This window comes from Protopterus annectens, chromosome 9.part0, assembly GCF_019279795.1.
Source record: "Protopterus annectens isolate FY-2018-M chromosome 9.part0, PAN1.0, whole genome shotgun sequence".
In the NCBI taxonomy this organism is placed as follows: Eukaryota; Metazoa; Chordata; order Ceratodontiformes; family Protopteridae; genus Protopterus; species Protopterus annectens.
In genome coordinates, this window is record NC_056743.1 from 1,032,494,780 (window position 1) to 1,032,515,403 (window position 20,624).

Genomic DNA, 20,624 nt, shown 5'->3' on the forward strand with positions numbered 1-20,624 from the left:
AGCTGCACAGATGTCATGTAAAGAAGCTCTGGCATGGAAGGCAGCAGAAGTTGCCACCGACCTTGTTGAATGAGCTTTCATGGTAGTAGGCAATGAGATATTACACTGTGTATAAATAAAGGTCACAGAGTCCTTCAACCATCTAGCTAATGTGACCTTAGCAACAGCAGATCCTAATCTAGGTACAGAGAAGGCCAAAAATAACTGGTCAGATTTACGAAAGGGTTTAGCCCTGTAAGTAAAATCGGACTTGCCTGTGTATATCTAGGGTATGTAGGCAATACTCTCCTCTGTTTGAATAATTGGGAAAGAAAACTGGCAATTCAATGGCTTGATTAACAGACATTTCAGAGATCAGTTTAGGCAGAAATTATGGATTAGTTCTCAGAGACACTATCTCTATGAAAAATCAAGTATGGACTCTTGATACATAAAGCTTGAAGTTCAGAAATACGTCTGGAAGAAGTAATAGCGACCAAAAACAAGGTTTTCCACGACAAATACTTGAGGTCGCAAGAAGAGGCTGGTTCAAAAGGTGACATTGTCAGAGCTTGTAGAGCTAATGATAAATCCAATGGTTGAATAGGTTCTCTAAAAGGTGGCTTCAGATGATTTACACCTTTTATAAAGGTCTTGCACAATTTATGGGACATGAGAGGAATCTTGGACACACTGATGAAAATGAGAAATTGCAGCCAAATGAACTCCAATGGTAGAGGCCGATAGATCCGATTGAAACAGGTCGGCCAGATAGTCGGGTATTATTGACACTGGTGCTGAAAACGGGGCTACTTGTTTATCTTTCAGCCAACAGGTAAATCTTTTCCACTTGCTCAGATAAATAATTCTAGTGGAAGATTTATGAGAAGCAATGAGAATATCACGTACTGGTAAAGTAAGATCATTCTGCCTGGCAATCAAGGGAACTGGAGTAGCCAAGCTGTGAGCTTCAGGCTGTTCAAGTTGGGATGAATCAGGTTCTGTGGGTGTGAAATCAACTCCGGGGTTGGATGGAGAATCCATGGTCGATCTAGTAGGCGAGGCCAAAGGAAGGGGAACCAAATCTGTAGAGGCCAATATGGTGCTATGAGGATCACCTTGCTCTTCAATCGACGGGCTTTCTTCAGAAATTGGGGAATGAGGTGAAAGGGAGGAAATGCGTAAAGAAGGCCCGAGGGCCAATCGTGGACTAGAGCATCCCTGGGTGACTGTCCCGGAGGGGGAATCAGGGCGAAGTAGTTGATGCATTTGTAGTTAGTTGGTTCATAGGTTAATAGGTTGGTACTAGGCTATCAGCCCTAGGGCCTATACAAGCCTAGCCATAACAATTCCCTGGCTATTTCTTCCCACATTATTTACTTTCCTGGACCCCTGTCTAGTAGGGCGACTGACGTGATCCCTGGGGTGAATTTCCCTTCTCCCATCCAATCGTCAAGGTTCCTCTTGAAGAGGTCCAAAGAGGCACTCTGCTTGACATGATTGGGCAATCTATTCCAGAGTCTGGGGAGTCTCTGGGTCAGGAACCTATCCCTCCAGCATGTTTTGTTTATTGTGATGACAAGGTTTAGATCCCTGGAGCGTGTAGCTCTGAGGGATTGGGATTTCTTTAAGTGTAGCATGTCCAACAGCTCTGGGTTTGACATGGCCTTGTATGTTAAGCAGAGATCGCCTCTGAGTAGACGATATGCGACAGAGTATAGCTGGAGTTTTTAAGGCGGTCAGCGAGGGCATCTGCTTTAGGCCTGTGATTCTTTTAGTGAGGTATTTCTGAGGCCTTTCCAGTTGTTGCAGATGTCTTGAGAGGTACATACCAAATGGGGCATTGTATTCTATAATGGGTCTAATGAGGGATGAGTACAGTGGGACAATGACCTCCTTTTTTCTGGATGAAAAGCCCTTTGTGATGAGGTGTGCCACATAGAAGGATTTCCTGACTGTTGTGGCGATGTGGTTATCGAAGGTGAGACCACTGTCCACCTGTGTCCCCAAGTCTCTTATCACACTTTGTGTTTAGTGTACTGCCACCTATATGGTAATTCATGGATACATGTTTTTTCCCCAAAGGGGATAACAATACATTTCTTGGCATTGAGCTTGAGCCCATGGCTCTGGCACCAAGCATCTGCTTCTGTAAGGCCCTTTTGTAGAGTATCCACATCATTTGGGGATTCAATAATGGCTCCCAGTTTGCAGTCATCTGCAAACTTTGTTAGCCAGAGTCCCTTAGTGTTGACTTGTACTTCAGAGAAGTAGATGCCAAACAAGAGCGGCCCCAGGACTGAACCCTGAGGTACTCCACTTGTCTGGAGCTGGATTTGGAGTCTGCTACTTTTACAGTGTGGGTTCTATCAGTAAGCCATTTAGCAACACATTGGGTGACATAGGGATTAATGCCCAACTTAGTAGGTTTATCTATGATTCCAGAGTGGGGGATGGTGTCAAAGGCCTTGGCAAGGTCTAGATAGGCTGAGTGGACCACCTTACCCTTGTCCATGGCTCTGGAGACTGATTCAAAGTCGTCAATCAGGTTCAGGAGACAAGATCGGCCCTCCACAAACCCAAACTGGGTGGGGTCCAGTGTTTGAAGGTTGCCAATGTCTTTGTTTATAAGTTCCATGATAATACGCTCCATGGCCTTGCAGATGAGGCTCGTCAGACTGATGGGACGGTAGTTTCCGGGATCCAAGGTGGATCCCCCCTTGTGGATTGGGATAACTGTAGCTCTGCGCCACTCAGTGGGCACGAAACCTGAGGTGAGGCTATGATTAAACATGACACTTAGGTGAGGTGCCAGTTCATTTTGTAGTTCATGTAGTACACAGCCCGGGATGTCATCTGGTCCCATGGATGCTGTATTCTTGGCTTTAGAGAGTGCGTTTTGTACCTGTGTGGCAGTTATTACTGGAATTTGGCAATCTTCCGGTATTGAGATGGGCCATTTAGGGGGTGAGAGGGGGGTGAAGTTGGCACTGAATCGATCTGCCAGGATATTGGCAATATCCTTCAGATCAGTATATTTAATGCCATTCTGTTTTAGCTCAGAACAGATCTGAGCATTGCCATTTAGATTCTTGACATAGTTATAGAATGCTTTGTGGTTGTCTTTGGAATCTTTGGCAATTTTATTTTCGTAACTAGCTTTGGAGGATTTTATGAGGCATCTCAGTTTCTTACTGAGGCTAGTAAGGGAGTTTTTTGCATCTTGGGAGTTTCCTCTTTTCTGCAAAAGTTACTTCCTTTTGTTGTAAAGTTTGTTTATGGCAGGGGACCACCAGATTGGCTTCCTTTTTTTGGATGAGAGCATTTTGGTTCTATTTGGGATGGCACGATTCATGCATGAGTGGATGTGCTCGTACAGTGCCTTAAGTGTAGGATTCAGCAGTTGAACTTTCAGTTCCCATCTGCATGGGTGTCATGAAGTTTGTCACTTCTGACTTGAGTAGCATGAAGTTGGCTTTGGAGAAGTTTTTTATGGTGGTTTCTTTACTGGGGGGTGGGGGTGGGATGTGGATGTTAAGGGTGATTAGCTTATGGTCAGACTTTACTAACGAGGGGGTGACCATAGGTATGGAGCATTGATTTCCCATGTTGGTAATGACCAGGTCTAGGATATTGGAGCCCCTGGTGGGACTATGGATTAGTTGATCCAGGGCGTTGGAATTTATGAATTCCAAGAACTGTTGCGCAAAGGTGTTGGGACATGAGTAGTTTTCCCAGTTAATGGCAGGATAGTTAAAATCACCCAGTATTAGGGTGTTTGGTTCTATCTTAATATTTTCCAGTATGTTTAGAAAGGTGTAGTGAGAATCTTTGGGTATGGTGGGGGATCTGTAGCAAGCTACAATTTGGATTGCAGTCTTACCTAGTGTTAGTTGCACTTGGAGAATTTCAGACACATTGCGTTGGCCAACTAGCCTGGTGGTGTGAATATCCTTGGTGAATATTGACACTCCTCCACCTTAAGTGTTTCGGTCCTGGTTTGGTGGCCGAAAAGTGTGGTAAGAGTTCTAGCCTGGTATTGCAGGGGTGCACTCCGGAGCCTTGAACCAGGTCTCAGTTACTGCACAGATATCGATGTTCTCCATTTTTAGGAGTGCCTCGAGAGTGTGCATTTTGAGGTTTAGACTTCTAGCATTGAGTAGCATTGCCTTCAGATTTTGCATGCTTGTACCTGTTACGGTGGTGGTTTTGTCCTTTGAAGTTTGCCTAAAAAAGACACTGTATGGGGTGGCAAGAGCCTTAGCCAGTAACCTGAATCCCAGGGGCGACAGGTGCAAACCATCTCTGGCAAAGCATCGTGGTCTGTCAATCATGTCATCCCAGGCAGACAGATACTGGATCCCCTTTGAATGACACCATAAGCTTAGCCAATTGTTGAAGTCAATCATTTTATCCTTATATTGTGGTATCATTCTGTGCGAAGGCAGGATGCTACTCAGGGCTAGGGTCATACCTGCCTGGGCCACATGATCCGAGAGCTCTTCCATGTCTCTTTTCATGTAGTCCAGGGAGGTACGTCTCAAGTCATTCACTCCAACATGGACAATGACATGGTCATATTTGTACTTGTTGTGGAGTGACTTGAGTGCATGCGTTATGTGGCGGATCCTGGCACCTGACAGGCAGCTGACTGTAATTTTCTCCTTATTCAACCGGGTGAGAGGGACATCAGTGTGCCGGACTATAGAGTCACCTATGACTAAAGTGTTAGGTACATTGTCTTGCCTTAGGGGCTGTTGCTGGGTGGCACACTGGTGTTGTGAACTATGTGACACATTGGTTGTGATTGGTGTTTGTTTGTGTTTCAGCTTCAGAGGTCTTTGTTGCTTGGGCAGGTTACAGTTAAGGGCCTCTGCATATGTGGATTTAGTGCTGCTATATGTGGGTGTTGGTGGTGCGGGTTTAGAAGGGCTATGTGTTGCTTGAGGTGTAGTGTGGGTGTTAACCTTCTCCTCTTGACTGTTTAGCACAATCTTGGGTGGAGAGAGCTTTGCTTCCATTTTGGCTATGTAAGTGCATCTCTCACAGGTTGTAGTGTTGGGTGGTAGGAGGAGAGGGTTGTCTGTGTACATGAGGCAATTGCTGCATTGCCCCAGTATGCCCAGATTCACCAGGTGGACAGGAGAAATCACCGGAAGCTGACCCTTGGACATGCCTGATTTGGGGCTTTTTTTTTTTTTCTTTGTAAAGTATAGGTGCCGTTTCCTTAGCAAGGTACTTTGCAATTATAGGCTGTTTAGTGCCTACTATTAATTTCTCCTTGTTAACAAGGAGAGTTCAGTGTTTGTATGAGTTTAAGGTTTCCTAGTGCTTTCCAGCAGGTATTAGAGAAAGTGCTAGTCACAGGGATGCTTAAAGGTTGCAAAGAGGTCGCAGCAAGGACGGCCCCAGTGGTGGAAGATCTCCGCCACTATCCAGGGATTCAGGGACCACTCGTGAGGTTGAAGAATACACCTGCTGAGTCTGTCTGCTATCACGTTGGAACTCCTGGGAATGTGCATTGCTAGAAGAAAACGGTTGGTAGCCATCGCTCATGGCCTCTCGACAAAGGGGGTAAGATTTGGTTCCACCTTGCTTATTTATGTACCAGACCACAGCCATGTTGTCTGATTGAATCACAATTGTCCCAGACGGCATCAGGGGATGGAATGCTTGCAACGCCAGAAGCACCGCCCTCAGCTCTAGGACATTTATATGCAGATGGGCCTCCAGTTCGGACCAAGTGCCTTGGACTGCCTGTCCCTGACATAGCCCCTCCCCCACCCCATCAGGGAGGCATCTGTGGTCACTGTGGCCTTGGGTTGCAAGGGGCTAGAATAGCAGCTCTGCAGTTTTTTGTGTCCAAGATAACCCCTATGAATTCTGTCGACTGAGATGGGGTGAGACTGGATTTCTGCCAGTTTATGGTTATGTCCATTGAGCAGTGAGGAGAGAGTAAGCCAGGGCTTTTTCCAGTAGATGTCTGGTGGGGGCGGAAATGAGCCAGTCATCTAGGTATGGAAACACCTGGAATCCTTGAAGTTGCACGTGAGCTGTGACAACTGCCATGCACTTTGTGAACATTCTGGGGGCTGCAGAGAGTCCAAAGGGCAGTACTCTGAACTGGCAGTGACTGGCTCCCACACGGAAGCGCAGAAAACTTCTTGATGGCCTGTCCACCTTTATGTGGTAGTACGCATCTTGAAGATCTATAGAGCACATCCAATCGTCTTTTTCCAAAAGCGGGAGGATAGACTGTATTGTGACCATCCGGAATTTTTGTACTCTCACAAACTTGTTCAATACACCGAGATCCAAAATTGGTCTCCAGTCCCCGGTTTTCTTTGGCACCAAAAAAGTAGAGTAGAATCCGGATCCTATCTGGTCTGGAGGGACTATTTGGATGACTCTCTTTCTTAGCAGCTTTTCCATCTCTAGTGCTGCTTCTTCCCTTTGACTGGGTGGAACATCGGGAAGATTTTTTGAAGGGATGGGACGAAGATCGAAGGGGATATGATAACCTCTGGTTATGATCCTTTGTACCCAAGAATCGGTGGTGATGGTTGGCCAGGCAGAAGGGTACAAGGAGAAATGTCCCCCAACCACCTCCAGAGGAAAGGGGTTGGACTGCTCTTCAGGAGCGCTGGTAGGATTGACCAGGGAAAGAATCCCTGGAACCCTGGTTATGCGGTCCCCCTCTGCCCCGAAAGGAGAGTCTTCCCTGTGAGTTTCCCCCCTCTGCCTCTGGGGGAAAACTCTGCCTGTGTGTCATGGAAAGGACCCTGAGATTTTTTGAACCATATCTTCCCACTCTTTTGGTTTTGGGAGAAAGAACGTTGAGGGGAAGAGTAATGGACACCTATGGTAGAAAGGGTCTTGCCGTCCTGTTCACATCTAGCCAGTGTGCTTTTAACTTTGGGCCCAGACAACGAGGAAGGCTCAATGGGGGCATTAAGAAAAGAAGACTGAAAGGGTTCCGTGAAGTTGCACAAGCGCATCCAGGAGTGTCGTCTCAAGACCGCAGCTGAACCCGCTGCTCTAGCTGCTCCTTCTGATGTGTGAGATATCAGTTGCATAAAGGAGTTAGATATAGACTCAATGGTGGCCAGCTGAGAGGCCACTTTGTCACGGACCTCATCAGACACGCCACCAGCCAAGGTTTCGGAGAGCTCAGAGGCCAGATCCCTTTGAAGTCTGGTAAAATGTGCCATATAATTCAGGGATCTAATAGCAAAGGTCACTGAAGCAAAGGTGCGCATCCCTATCCTGTCCAGGGCCCGGGACTCTCTGTTAGGCGGATGGACAGTCTGGATTTCTTCCTTCTGCCAGATCCTTTTTTGTTGCGGCCGCCACCACCAAAGCATCCACAGGTAGACCTTTGGACCAATGGGGATCCGAAGCAGGGGGGTGGGGGGGGACAAGATTATATCTAGCCTCTGGGGAATTGCTTTGACGGCATCAGAAACCTTCCAAGCACCCTGCATGATGAGCTTGACAAGTTCAGCGGCAGTTGGAGTAACCCAGGATGTAGGGGGCCGGGCGCGAAAGGCCTGCAGGAACACAGATTCCTCAGAGGTCGGATTAGAGGACTGCCAGTCACCTCTCTGTTACAGGATTTCAAGGATATCGCCAAAGGATACCTCAGAGGGTGGCCGAGGGGATCTTTCCCCCTCATCGAAATCCGTGTCTTTGGTGAGGGACTCCTCTGTGGAGTCCATGTGCTTCCTCTTACACAAACTTTTCCAGTGGACCTCTTCAGCGGGAGAAGCTGGGGAAGACAACAGAAAAGTGGATTCCTGAGGGAATATGTCCTGCGGCCCTTGCACCCGGTGTCCGCTAGATGCGACTTGTTAAACCAGTGTACCAGAGGAGGGCTGAGGTACAGACAGTCCGGTATCGCCAGCAGCAGCAAAAGCCTTCTCCATTAGTTGGAAGGCTGGTCCACCCGAAGAGGAGTGTATGCCTAGGACAGGGGGCACCCCTCCCCCCTAGGGGGCTCAGCCTGCCGACCCGGAGTCCCTGGATGGCTGTAGAGCAGCAAATTATGCTGGTCACAGTTTACATCCTGAGTCATAGCAAAACTTTCCTGCCACGAAGGCAACTGCGGTTCCTTAGTGAGATCCATAAAGGGAACAGCAGAAGGGGAAGACTGTGCTATATCCATGGACTTCAAAGACAATGAAGGAGGAAAATAAGGGGTCTTTGGAGATGGGTGATCACCTCCCAAGGAAGGATAGTTCCTGAGGGGTGGGATACCTCTGGCCAAGAATGCCTGGTCCACAAGACCCAACACATCATGTTCGGAAAGGCTTCTAGTGGACTTCAAGGAGACTGAGGGAGAAACAGGCCTGTCCACAAAAGAGGCAGACTCTGTGCCCATCTCATGTGACCTCACCGAGGACAACAGTGCAGAGAAAGACTGGACTATTGTTGTCTGCACCGAAAGAGTCATCGGTGCAGAGGTCATTGTCTGCACCGACACAGGGATCGGTGCCAAAGTGGTTGTCGGTGCCGAAGCTGGAACCGACAAAACTGGAGTCAACAATAAAGGCGTCTGTTCCGAGGAAGAACTCTGAGCCGACCCAGTCAAGGTCTGCGCCGACTGAACGGTCGGTGCCGATACAGTAGTAATGGTCTGAACCGAGGAGCCCCTCGGAGCCAATATATAGAAGGCTGCAGGAGAAGACAGAGCCAAAATCACTAATGGAGCCGAAGGTCTAGGCACCGAAAGCACTGGGGCTGACTGAGAAAGCTCCGGAGCTGAAACTTTAGCCTGTTTAGGTTTTGGTTGGCGGGAGTCTCCAGCCGGGAATGAAGGCAAAGATTTAGCCTTAGTAGAAACATCCAAGGTTTTCTTATGGGCTCTAGGAGGGGTTGAGGCCTCCGACTCAGAAACAGCCTCTGAAAAAGGAGATTTTAGAAGTCCCTTCAGTATCCGCTTGTTTTTCCTTTCCAACAAGGTTCTATTAGAAAAGTTGTCACAAATAGTACAGGGTGATCAACAGATAAATGGGAAGCTCCCAAACAATAAACACACAAAGTGTGCATCAGAAGTAGGCAGTTTGTGTCCACAATCAGACCACCACTTAAATCCCGGACTACCTTTCTAATCTGCCATGACAGTAAATTCAGCAGTAGAAAAAATTACCAGCAATGGTACAAGAGAGTACCCAAAGGTATGAGAGAAAAAGGATGAAAGGATTACCAATGATGGTAAAGAGAGAATACCTCGCGGTAAAGTGGTAAAGAAAAGGCAGAAAAACCTGAAGAAAATATAAGCGCTAAATGCGATAGGGTAAGAGACAATAAAATATGAACTTTTCTGACAGAAAAGTAGTCTATAAATCTATTAAACAACAACTGACTATACTTAGCTCAAGAGAAGTAGCTTGACATGACCGAATGGCAACGTGGAAAACTAAATCTGAGGTAACAGGGAGAGGGTGATTGTGGGTAAGAGTTTAGCTCGAGAGTTTGAAGCCGACGCGAGCTTGGAAAATGGCCGGCTCTGTTCCGAGCTCGGAACCGATACCCACGTGTAAGGAATGAACGAGGATTAACAATATCAGATGAGTAGTTCTCCCCTTGCCTGCCAAGAGCATCCTTAAAGCCAAAGGGGATACGGTTAATTCCCTGGTAGCTGTAGAGGAAAAAGTGAGTGATCTTGAGGAAATAAGAACAGCCATTGCAGAGCCATCCTCCAGAGACAGAGGTACAAAAGAAGCCAGCCCGATACCCACAGACTCCCCAATAACTTTCTTCTTGCAGACAGGGGAAGGTAAAACCATAGACACCAATAGTTGCTTCATAAGTAAGCTGATGAGACCTCGAAGGTGGGTAGAGGAACCTGGATGAGTTGGTGAAAGTAAAAGTAAAGAACAAGCAGTACTAAGGAAACTAACTCACTATCTGTCCCCCAAAAGCACAATATCCTGCCCCAAAACTCAAACCTATAGAACTTGTAGGAAAATTCTGGCAAAATGTAAGTTCTCATAAGCATTTGCACATAAACTCCTTTAGAAATGCAACTGTCCTAGCAAACATTTTAGTCAAAAACAGAAATTTTCCTCAGAAGCATAAATGTTAGTGGAAGGACCCCCCCAACTCCCCTAACAGGGAACTACATGTCCAGCCTTGAAGGATCTCTACTTGACAGACCGTTCCAAGTTCTATAGGGCCTGCCAAGGAGCACACTTCAGAGGCAAAAAGGCTCCAACTACATTGGTGCTATAACTGTTTTTATATTGGCACTCCTCTCAAGCTCCTGCCAGAGGGCATGGAAGGTGCTCCTAAGTTTTGAAAGCTGCCCGGTCACTGGACTAAGACCCATTAGGTTAGGCTGCTGCAGCACTGACCTAAATGTTGAACATCTTACATTGCTTGGCATTTACTGAACTATCAAAGACATCATCATACCTGTGTCTATGTAATTAGTGCAGATAAACAGGTGGCAGCAGTCTGAATACAGAGTCAGCAGAGATTAAGACTGTCCGGTACTGCTAGAGCTTCTGAATCATAATCAAACATCTTTTCAAGCTGCTGGCAACACCTTTTCTGTTGAAAAATACCATACTGATATAGTGAGCTTCATTCTCACAGTTACAAGCACACAATATTCCAGCGCTATTAACCACATATTTACCAGCAGCAGAACTGACAATTCCCTGCAAAATCTATGCCAGACATAAATTTAAGGTGATGAAAACAGCAGACCTGACAGAACACATTAAAGTTGCAAATGCAATGGATTCTAAAAAGTAATAACACTAACGTGACTTCAGAGAATTAACTTTACTACAGGCAATAAAGCTGTAACTTTTGTTTGTCTTTTCGGCTTTTCCCGGTTAGGGGTCGCCACAGCGGAACTCCGGTCCGCTAATGATTGGCAGTCGATTTTTATGGTGCCAAGTTGCCAGCCCGACGCCCAACCTTCAGCGAAGGCACGCCCATTCACGCATGACTTTCGGAGGCCACTCGACCGTGGGGAGGACATGCAGACTCCACACAGAAGGCGCTCCAGCCGAGAATCAAATGGGAGAACCTCTTGCGGTGAGGCAACAACGCTACCGCTGTACCACCACGGATTTAAAGCTGTAACTACATGAACTAAAATTCACCTCCACTCTTCTGCAGCTTAGCTTTGAACCTGTGCTGATACCAGATACAAACATGTGTGTTCAAAACACCTTCTTGCTCCTTGAAGGATTCAGTCAGGAATTCACACTTGCATCCAACAAGGAAATGGTTACAAAGAAATGGTTTGTTATCAGCATCCAAACTGAATTTACAGGTTACATTTAAAAGAATTAAAAACAAAAGAAAAAAAAATCTTGTACGAAAGAAATAATTACCCATATTTGACGCCTTCCATGTAAACTTAATATATATCATTTATGCTGATCCAACAAGGATATGCTACAAAAAGTAAAGAAATAGCTGGATAAATTAAGTCACTGCCCTTCAATACAGCATAAAAATACGGCAATGATCTGCTAATCAAATCTCAGAACAAGTTTTTTTTTAAGCCTTGTTGAATTGTAACACAGTGGGTAAATATTAATATTCACTATATGGGCCAATACAGGCTGTGGTGGTGCAGCGGTTAGCATTGTCATCTCACAGCAAGAGGCTCTCCAGTTCCATTCTCGGTTGGTGCGCCTTCAGTGCAGAATCTGCATGTCCTCCCCCCGGTCAAGTGAAATTTAAAGACATGCAGGTAGGTGTGAGCATGTGTGGGTGTACCTTCTTTGAAGGTTGGGCATCGGGCTGGCAACTCCCGTAAAAATTCACTGCCGATCATTAGCGGACCAGAGTTCCGTTGTGGCGACCCCTAACCAGGAAAAGCCGAAAGACAGATGGTCACTATACGGGCCAATATAAAAATTTCACTGGGGCCAGTTGACTATCCTACTCAATATTTCTGCTAAGCACAGCTGCAAAACTTGAATGCATTCCTCTTCAAAGGAGTTTTTAAAATTCTTTCTAGATAATGGTGACATACTGCAAGTCCCAGTTGTCAGGTTCAACAAGTCTCAGATAATAAAACTTAAAGAAAATCTTACCATAGAATCGTCTGTCTTGTCATAGCTTATATCAGACAGAAGAGATCCTGATTCATCAATTGTGGATAGCCTGTATGACACAATAGAGAATGTTTTACAGTGACTGCCCATACAAAAAGTCAAACACGTTATCAGTAATAAATGACAACTTTTCAAATGTCAAATGCAGTATATCTAAACTATAAATAGCCTAACAAAAAGGATTAGTTTCCGACTTGTTTTCATCTTAGCTAATTTAGTCATACACATTCCAATTTCATAGATTTTTTAATACATGCTTTTCTATGAGCCACTGGCTGTTTTAATCCTGCTTCCTGAACCAGGTTATGCTAGGTTACTCTAGAATACCCATTACACATCTACAGACATACTTTATTTTGGTTGCTGTGTGCAGAAGATATGAAAGAAAATGTAGCACAGTACCAGTATGATATGTCACAGACTTAAAATGCTAAACAAAACTTATCCAAGCTCCTTTCTTCCCACTATTTTTATAATCCTAGAAGCAGTGGTCTTACCCCCAGATAAATAGCATGCTGGTCTGAAAAAGATTATTGGTAAGATGTTATAATGATAACTGGACTGTTCTACTAATAAGTCATAAAATATGGAAGTACATAATTCTGGTATTTGTCAACCAGGATTAGTGGTGTAGGCTCAAATTCTACCTCAAAGAAAGCCATCTACACTTTTCCTGGGTAGAGTATATTCAAGCATCATAAATGGATTCAACTTACAGTTGATGTGTATGATTTAGTTCTTCACAGATGACACCACAACACTAATCACGAGACACAACTCTCCTAAAAAGTGTGCCACTCAACCAAAGCCCCTAAGGCAAAACAGCATGCCCAACACACTAGTCATAGGTGACTTGATAGTGAGGCACACTGATGTCCCACTCATTAGGTTGAATAAGGAGAAAATAGAAGTTATGTTCTTACCATAACATTCCATGTTAGTTGCCTTCTTCTCGCCTTCTTTCTTGCTGGATGGGTTCGGAGCCGACCTCGGCTCCGACTCGGCCACTCTAAAGCTCGAGAGTTGGTTCCACCGGCTCGAGGCTCCCCTTATATCCCACAATGCTAGGCGTGAATTACCTCAGATCTCGTTTGTGAGCTAGGCCCAGCTAATAATATAACCAGAAAAACTGGAAAAAGAGAATCCACCTCTATAAACAAAGGGGAAGAGGAAAGGTGACCTAAAGCCTGATCTAGGAAAATATGCACAGCAGAGCATATACCTATAGCAAAGACGTGGTAGAAAGAGAGGTCACAATCAAACTCCTCTAGGTCTGTCCAGGCCAGGGGAAGGAGGTGGGGCCTTAAGAAAGAAGGCGAGAAGAAGACAACTAACATGGAACGTTATGGTAAGAACATAACTTCTATATGTTAAGTTGTCTATCTCGCCTTCATTCTTGCTGGATGGGACCGCCCCTAGCACCTCGTCCCGGGTGGCCTAACGGAACAGACTCTTGAGAACAGTGGAACCAAAGTTAGCTCTATGCCTAGAAGCTAAATCCAACTTATAATGAGAAATGAAAGTGTGAGGAGTAGCCCAAGTAGCCGCTGCACAAATGGTGTCAATAGGCAGTCTGTCTTGGAAGGCTATAGAAGTAGCCAAAGCTCTGGTAGAATGGGCTTTAGGTTTGTTAGGCAGCTTTTGGTGTCTAATTTCATAAACAAGGGAAATCAGGGATGTTAGCCATCTAGATAATGATACCTTTGAAACTGAAAGCCCCTTTCTGCCTTCTGCATAAGAGACAAACAGCTGGTCAGATTTTCTGAATTGTTTGGTTCTATCCAAGTAGTACCTTAACTGACTATGAACATCTAGCCAATGCAATTTTTGTTCAGACCTGTTAGAATATTCTGGAAAAAACACAGGAAGGTCAATGTTTTGATTTAGGTTAGACGCCGAGGCTATCTTAGGTAAAAAAGACGGGTTGGTTCGTAAAGATACCCTGTCCTTATGGAATAACAGATAAGGAGGTCGACAGCTGAGTGCATGAAGTTCTGAAACTCTTCTAGCTGAGGTAATAGCTACCAGAAAGAGTGTCTTCCATGATAGCAATTTTAAAGAACAGGAGGCTGAAGGTTCGAAAGGGGAAAGAATCAAAGAACTAAGAACTAAATTTAGGTCCCAAGGAGGAGGAGGATTTCTTATAGGAGGTCTGAGTAGAAAAACTCCTTTCAAAAAGGCTTTGCAAAGCTTGTGGGACATTATGGCAGACTCTGAAATGCCCACATGAAAGTTAGAAATAGCTGCCAATTGAACTTTAAGAGTAGAAGGAGATGAACCTGCATGGAAGAGTTCAGCTAGAAAATCAAGGACCATTTGGATGGAAGCAGTGAAAGGATCTATGTCCCTTCCTTGAGCCCAATAGGCGAAACGTTTCCACTTACTCAAATAAATCTTTCGAGTGGAAGATTTATGGGAAGCTATCAAAATATCTCGGACAGAGTGAGATATTTGAGGAAGCCTGGCTAAAGTTGGAATTGGAGGAACCAAGCAGTGAGGTTCAGAGAGGGAAGGAGCGATGAAATTGACCCGACTGATGGATCAAAAGATCTGGAACTAGGTCCAGATGCCAAGGTCGCTCCAACAGAAAATGATGTAGAAAGGGGAACCAAACCTGTCGAGGCCAGTAAGGAGCAATGAGGATCAACGAGGCCTTCTGAGCGATAGCTTTCTGTATCACTTGAGAGATTAGTGGGAAGGGAGGAAATGCATACAGAAGTCCCCGGGCCAAACTTGGACTAGAGCGTCTCTGCTGGGCTGGCCTGGTAAAGGGAATAGGGTGAAAAAATCTCTGCACTTGCTGTTTTGGGGAGTAGCAAAAAGGTCGCAGCAAGGCTGACCCCACTTGAGAAAAATTTCTCTCACAACAGAGTCTTTCAGAGACCACTCGTGAGGCATGAGGATAGCTCTGCTCAACTTGTCCGCGATTTGATTGGACTTCCGGGATGTGCGTTGCTATCAGAAAATGCTGAGAAGAAATCGCCCATTGCCACAGTCTGAGTGCTTCTCGACACAGGGGTAGGACCTGGTTCCGCCTTGTTTGTTGATATACCACACTACAGACATATTGTCCGTCTGGATTGCTATCGTTCCCAAGGGAAGAGAGTCTTGAAGGGCTTGCAACGCTAAAAGCACTGCTCTCATCTCTAGAACATTTATGTGCAAGTGGCATTCGTCTGGTTGCCATGTGCCCTGGACAGTTCTTCCCTGATAATGCCCCCCCCCCACCCCATCAGGGAGGCGTCCGTTGTCAGAGTAGCAACCGGAGGGGAAGGGACAAAGGGTCTTCCCAATAAGATCTGAGGGGAAGACATCCACCACAGAAGATGATTTCTGCATGCTTGCGTAATCATGATGGTGTGGGACATCGGAAGTTGCTGGTATGACCATTGCGTGAAGAGCATCCATTGAAGGATTCTCATGTGGAATCTGGCTAATGGAAGCAGAGGTATGGCAGCCGCCATAATCCCCAACACTTTCAGAACTAACCTGGCTTTGATTCTGTTGCTGCTGAAGAGGAGCGAGACCAGTTTGTGTATGTCTGTTATTCTCTGATCTGTTAGTCTCGCAGACATGTTGACTGTCTAGATTTGCGCCTTTGAAGGTAATAGTACGACAAGGCGACAAAACAGACTTTTCGCAATTTATTGAAATGCCTAAATTTTGACAAATGCGAAAGGTGTAGTCCCTGGCCAGTAGAAGATGATGCTTGGTGGGAGCTGTGAGGAGCCAGTCGTCCAAATATGGAAACACCTGGAATCCTTGACGTCTCAGGTGAGAAGCTACCACTGCCATGCATTTGGTAAACACCCGGGGGGCAGTGGTGAGACCAAAGGGCAGGGCCCTGAATTGAAAATGACTGGTTCCCAGCCTGAAGCGGAGGAATCTTCTGGAGCGTCTGTTCATTTTTATGTGATAGTACGCATCCTGAAGGTCTATAGAGCACATCCAGTTTCCTTTTCCCAATAGGGGAAGGATGGACTGCAGCGTGACCATCCGAAATCTTGTTTTCTTGACTGACTTGTTCAAGATACTGAGATCCAAAATTGGTCTCCAATCCCCTGTTTTCTTTGGAACTAAAAAGAACCTTGAATAGATTCCGGATCCTTGCTGGTCTGCTGGAACTGGCTGAATTGCTCTTTTTGCAAGCAGCTTTGAAATTTCCAAAGCTGCAAGATCCCTTTGAGCGGGTGGAACATCTGGAAGGGATTTTTTTGATTGGTTTGGAATGCGAAGAAAGGGAATGGAATAGCCTTCGGAAATGATGGACTGTACCCATTTGTCTTGAGTCAGGGATAGCCAGGCTTCTGGGTACAGTGACAATCTTCCCCAGACTGCCTCCGAAGGTGGGCAGTCGGGCAACACCTCAGGGATGCTGAAAGGGCTTATCAGAGAAGGCTTCTCGATTGCCCTGGTTCTGCGGACCCCCCTGCCTCTAGGGCGATGTCTACCATTGTTGTTCCCCCTCTGCCTCTGGCGGGGAACCGACTCTGTGCGTCAGGCGAAGTCCCTTGAGATTGTTTGCGGAACCACATTTTCCCACTTTTCTGGCCTTTGGGGTAAGGCCTAGAAGGAGTAGAAAAACGGACTCCGACGGCAGAAAGAGTCTTGCCATCTGTCTCGCACCTAGTCAAGGTTTCTTTCACTTGAGGACCAAAAAGAGATGATCCATCAAATGGGGAATTAGTGAATGACGTTTTAAAGGGGTCCACAAAGTTGCATAGCCGCATCCAGGCATGCCTACGTAAGGCCACACCTGTCCCTGCTCGCTCCATCAGCCGCATAAGAGAGGAGGCGCATGGAGGAGTTAGCTATGGAGTTCAGGGTAGCCAGCTGAGTGTTCATCTTGTCTTGAAAACCCGCAGCCGTAGGATCCTTCAACATGTCACTCGCTTCTTTGATCAAGTCCCTTTGAAGACGAGTAAAATGGCATAGGTAGTTCAGCGAACGCATTGCAAAGGTCGCTGACGAGAACATCCGCTTCCCGTACCTGTCCATGGACCTAGATTCCTTGTTAGGTGGATGGACAGGCACTGAAGGATCAGCTAGTTCCTTCTTAGTGGCAGCAGCAACCACCATAGCATCCACAGAAACTCCTTTTGTCAGAAACTGTTCATCTGCTGGTGCTGTAATGAATTTTGAGGGTCTCCTGGGAGTGGGGTCCACTGAATCAGGAGCCGTCCATGCCTTTTTTGCTACCACCTGCATGAGGGGGTCAAAGGGGAGACACCCAGGAGGTGGAAGGACGAGAGCCAAACGCCTCAAGGTACACAGATTCATCCTCCGAAGGGTTGAGGGCTGGCCAATTTCCCCTCTGCTTAAGGATTTCTAGAATGTCTGCAAATGAGACAACTTCAGAAGGGGAACGGGGGGAACCCTCGGAATCCTCTAAATCTGTGTCAGAGGTGACGGACTCAGGTGAGTCTATGTGTTTCCTCTTACACTTTCTCTTCCGAGGGGGCTCTTCTGCCAAATCAGGAGAGGCCTCGGAAGAGGATGAGATCCCCACAGGGGATTCCTGAGGAGCTGGCTCTCTGCGGTCCGGGATGAGGGAGTGAGTAGACTTGACCTGAGGCACCGAAGAGGGAGGGGCGGACGGAGCAGACTGTGGAGTAGAACCAGGTTCTAACACACTCCGCATGACCTCGAACGCACCCCTGTCAGGCAGAGCCAGAGGTCCCCGCTCTGAAAAGCTAAAAACCTCCCTCTGCACCGACAGTGATGGCTCCGAGGCCGATGTCGGAGCCGAACTCACCAGCGCCGAAGCCCCGAGAGGGAGAGCGGCGTCGGACAAGGGTAGGATGCCACTCACCCCCTCGGAGCCGACGATGGAAGTCCGGCGCCGAGATTCTTCTAAGGAAGAAATCGGAGCCGACGATGGAGCCGAAGACAATTGTATCGGCTCCGACGCTACCACAGTCTCGGTTCCGAAACGCCCCGGCTCCGAGCTCAACGGAGTCGGAGGAGGAACATAATGAGGGACAGGGGCAGGCATCGACTGATGAGTCGGGCTCTGAAGCATTTGGGCCAGTGCCTCGGACTTAAGAAGTCGACTCACTACCCTCTGAAGGTCATGGTCCGACAGCCTTGATGACCTAGAGGAGTGAGATCTATGGCTCCGTTCAGACAGCAGAAGAGATGCTGGAGCCGAATGAACGGAGCCAAGGGATGGTGACCTAGACCTCTTTCTAGATGTCGGTTCCGAAGGTCTGGTCGGAACCGACACAGGAATTTCTAATACCTCGGCTCCAGCCGGAGCCGAGGAAACCACAGAAACTGTAGACTGAGACTCATCGGCTCCAGCCGGAGCCGATGTAGACGGAGGTTTCGTAGCCTTAGGTCTCGGCTCAGTAGCTGGAGCCGAGGACCTAGAAGCCTTGGAGGGCTTTCCCGAAGAGACAGTAAGGGAACCCTCAGGCTTGAGTAAACCTCTCAGAATCAGTTTGTTTTTCTTTCCTGCAGGACCCTGGGGCTGAAGCCGTGGCATACAGCACAGGAGTCCTGCAGGTGCAAAGGCCCCAGGCAGTAGACACAAGAAGTGTGACCGTCTGTCAGAGACATTTTCTGACAGCACGAGTCACACTTCTTGAAGCCTGAGACCTTTGAGTCTTTAGACATTTTAGAAAAGTGTAATCACACACACCCAGTCAAACACACTGATTACACCCTATCCTATTTTAAACTCAAAAAATAAAACAAACTTCCAAAGTTTTAAATTATGAGAAAAAACACACACACACCACTAGGGGATGGAAGAAAGAAGGCCTAAAGGCCCGAGGGAAGAACTTATAAGTTCTTGTGGAAAAAATGGGATTTTACAGATAAAGGGGGGGAAATTCCACTAAACTAAGGGAAACAAGTGTTAAAATTAAAATTAAAGGGGTTTAAGTATACTAACTTTAATCCAAAGTTACTCACCAAGAAGCCGGTAGAAACCAAACACCTCGATCGCTGTAGCGGCAAACGAGATCTGAGGTAATTCACGCCTAGCATTGTGGGATATAAGGGGAGCCTCGAGCCGGTGGAACCAACTCTCGAGCTTTAGAGTGGCCGAGTCGGAGCCGAGGTCGGCTCCGAACCCATCCAGCAAGAATGAAGGCGAGATAGACAACTTAACATCAACGGTTACAAATATGACACTGTCATTGTACATGTGGGTGTGAATGACCTGAGACATACCTCCCTGGACTACATGAAAAGAGACATGGAAGAGCTCTGATTATGCAGCCCAGGCGGGTATGACCCTAGTGTTAAAGTTATACTACACTATTCAGGTAGTCTGTACCTTTATTCAATGAAGACAATGAGACAATTCTGCTGTTACGACATTCATTTACTACACATGAGGTTTACATCTAGCTTAACAATGAAAGGTATATACATCAAAAACGTACTTCAGCTTACAGTTTGTGTCTGTAAGAATAGAATAATCAAAGTCTCTCATACAAAAGAAAAAGTCCCAATCTTTATAGGTGTCTTTTCTGCCTGCATCAGCAGTTTTGAGAATTTTCCAGAATAATAAGTCTTCCCTTTCAAACTGGTTTGCTGACCGTTTGTTTTCCATATTTTCAACATTCTTTTCCTGAAGAATAACTCCTTTCGTCCTTGGCCTATCTTTGCGTATCATGTTGACGAGAGACAGCTGCATACAAAAGAGTTAGTCTTGACCTGCTTGTAGATAATTTTACAAAGCTGCACATAGTTTATAAGAGAGAATATTTTACTTATAATTCTTATTAACAATGAATGCCAAGCTATATAGCTTTGCCAAGTAAGGTAACCGAGTTCTAGCAGAGTGCACTCTACACACTGAAATGCAGAACGTTTATTTCACATTTCCAGAAAAATCCACAGAAATCCATTTTAACCTGTTCTTAACTCTCACACCTAGCCCTGAGCAGCATCCTACCATCACCCAGAATGATACCACAGTACAAGCAGAAAATGATTGATTTCAACAATTGGCTAGGTTTCTGTCATTCAAAGGGGATACAATATCTGTCTGCCTGGGATGATGTGACTGACAGACCTCGATGCTTTGCGAGAGATAGCCTGCATCGGTCATCCTTGGGCTTCGAGATACTGGCCAAGGCTCTTAGTGCCTTTTTTAGGCCGTGTTCCAAAGACCAAATTACCACCGCAACAGCTACAAACAAATGCAATCTGGAGGTCATGCTACTCAATATCAGAAGTCTAAATATAAAAATGCACTCACTCGAAGCACTCCTTAACTCATTAACCCAGAGTACCATCACAGGATGCATCTGAGGTTAAAGCTGAGTGCTACCGGAGACATTAACTATCATCACGTTACATCCGAAGTTGTCTAGGAGCACGAGTTAAGTTCTGGCCATGCTTCTAGACTTGTGCTCTCACCATTAAACCAAAAGATGTGAACAATCACTTATTATTTATAAATTTTTTCGTTACACAAGTTTAAAGCATTTTGTGTGCTGAAAAAAAAAAAGAGTCATAGCTTAAAAGTCCAAGAATAAAGTCTGAACATACATAGTATATGCTGTATCTATGTTGCTTTTAATGGCTTGAATTGCAATGATCATC

At 46.1% G+C, this 20,624-nt stretch overlaps 1 protein-coding gene across 5 annotated transcripts in view; it reads right to left on the bottom strand.

Annotated features, from left to right (window-relative positions):
- Nucleotides 1-20,624, bottom strand: part of RACGAP1 (Rac GTPase activating protein 1) — a 1,182,394-nt gene that overhangs the window by 947,206 nt on the left and 214,564 nt on the right. For all 5 annotated transcript variants that reach the window (XM_044083830.1, XM_044083828.1, XM_044083831.1 and 2 more), the window contains one exon: nucleotides 12,042-12,111. In XM_044083830.1, the coding sequence (XP_043939765.1) occupies nucleotides 12,042-12,111 (70 nt within the window). The remainder of the gene's footprint in view (nucleotides 1-12,041; nucleotides 12,112-20,624) is intronic.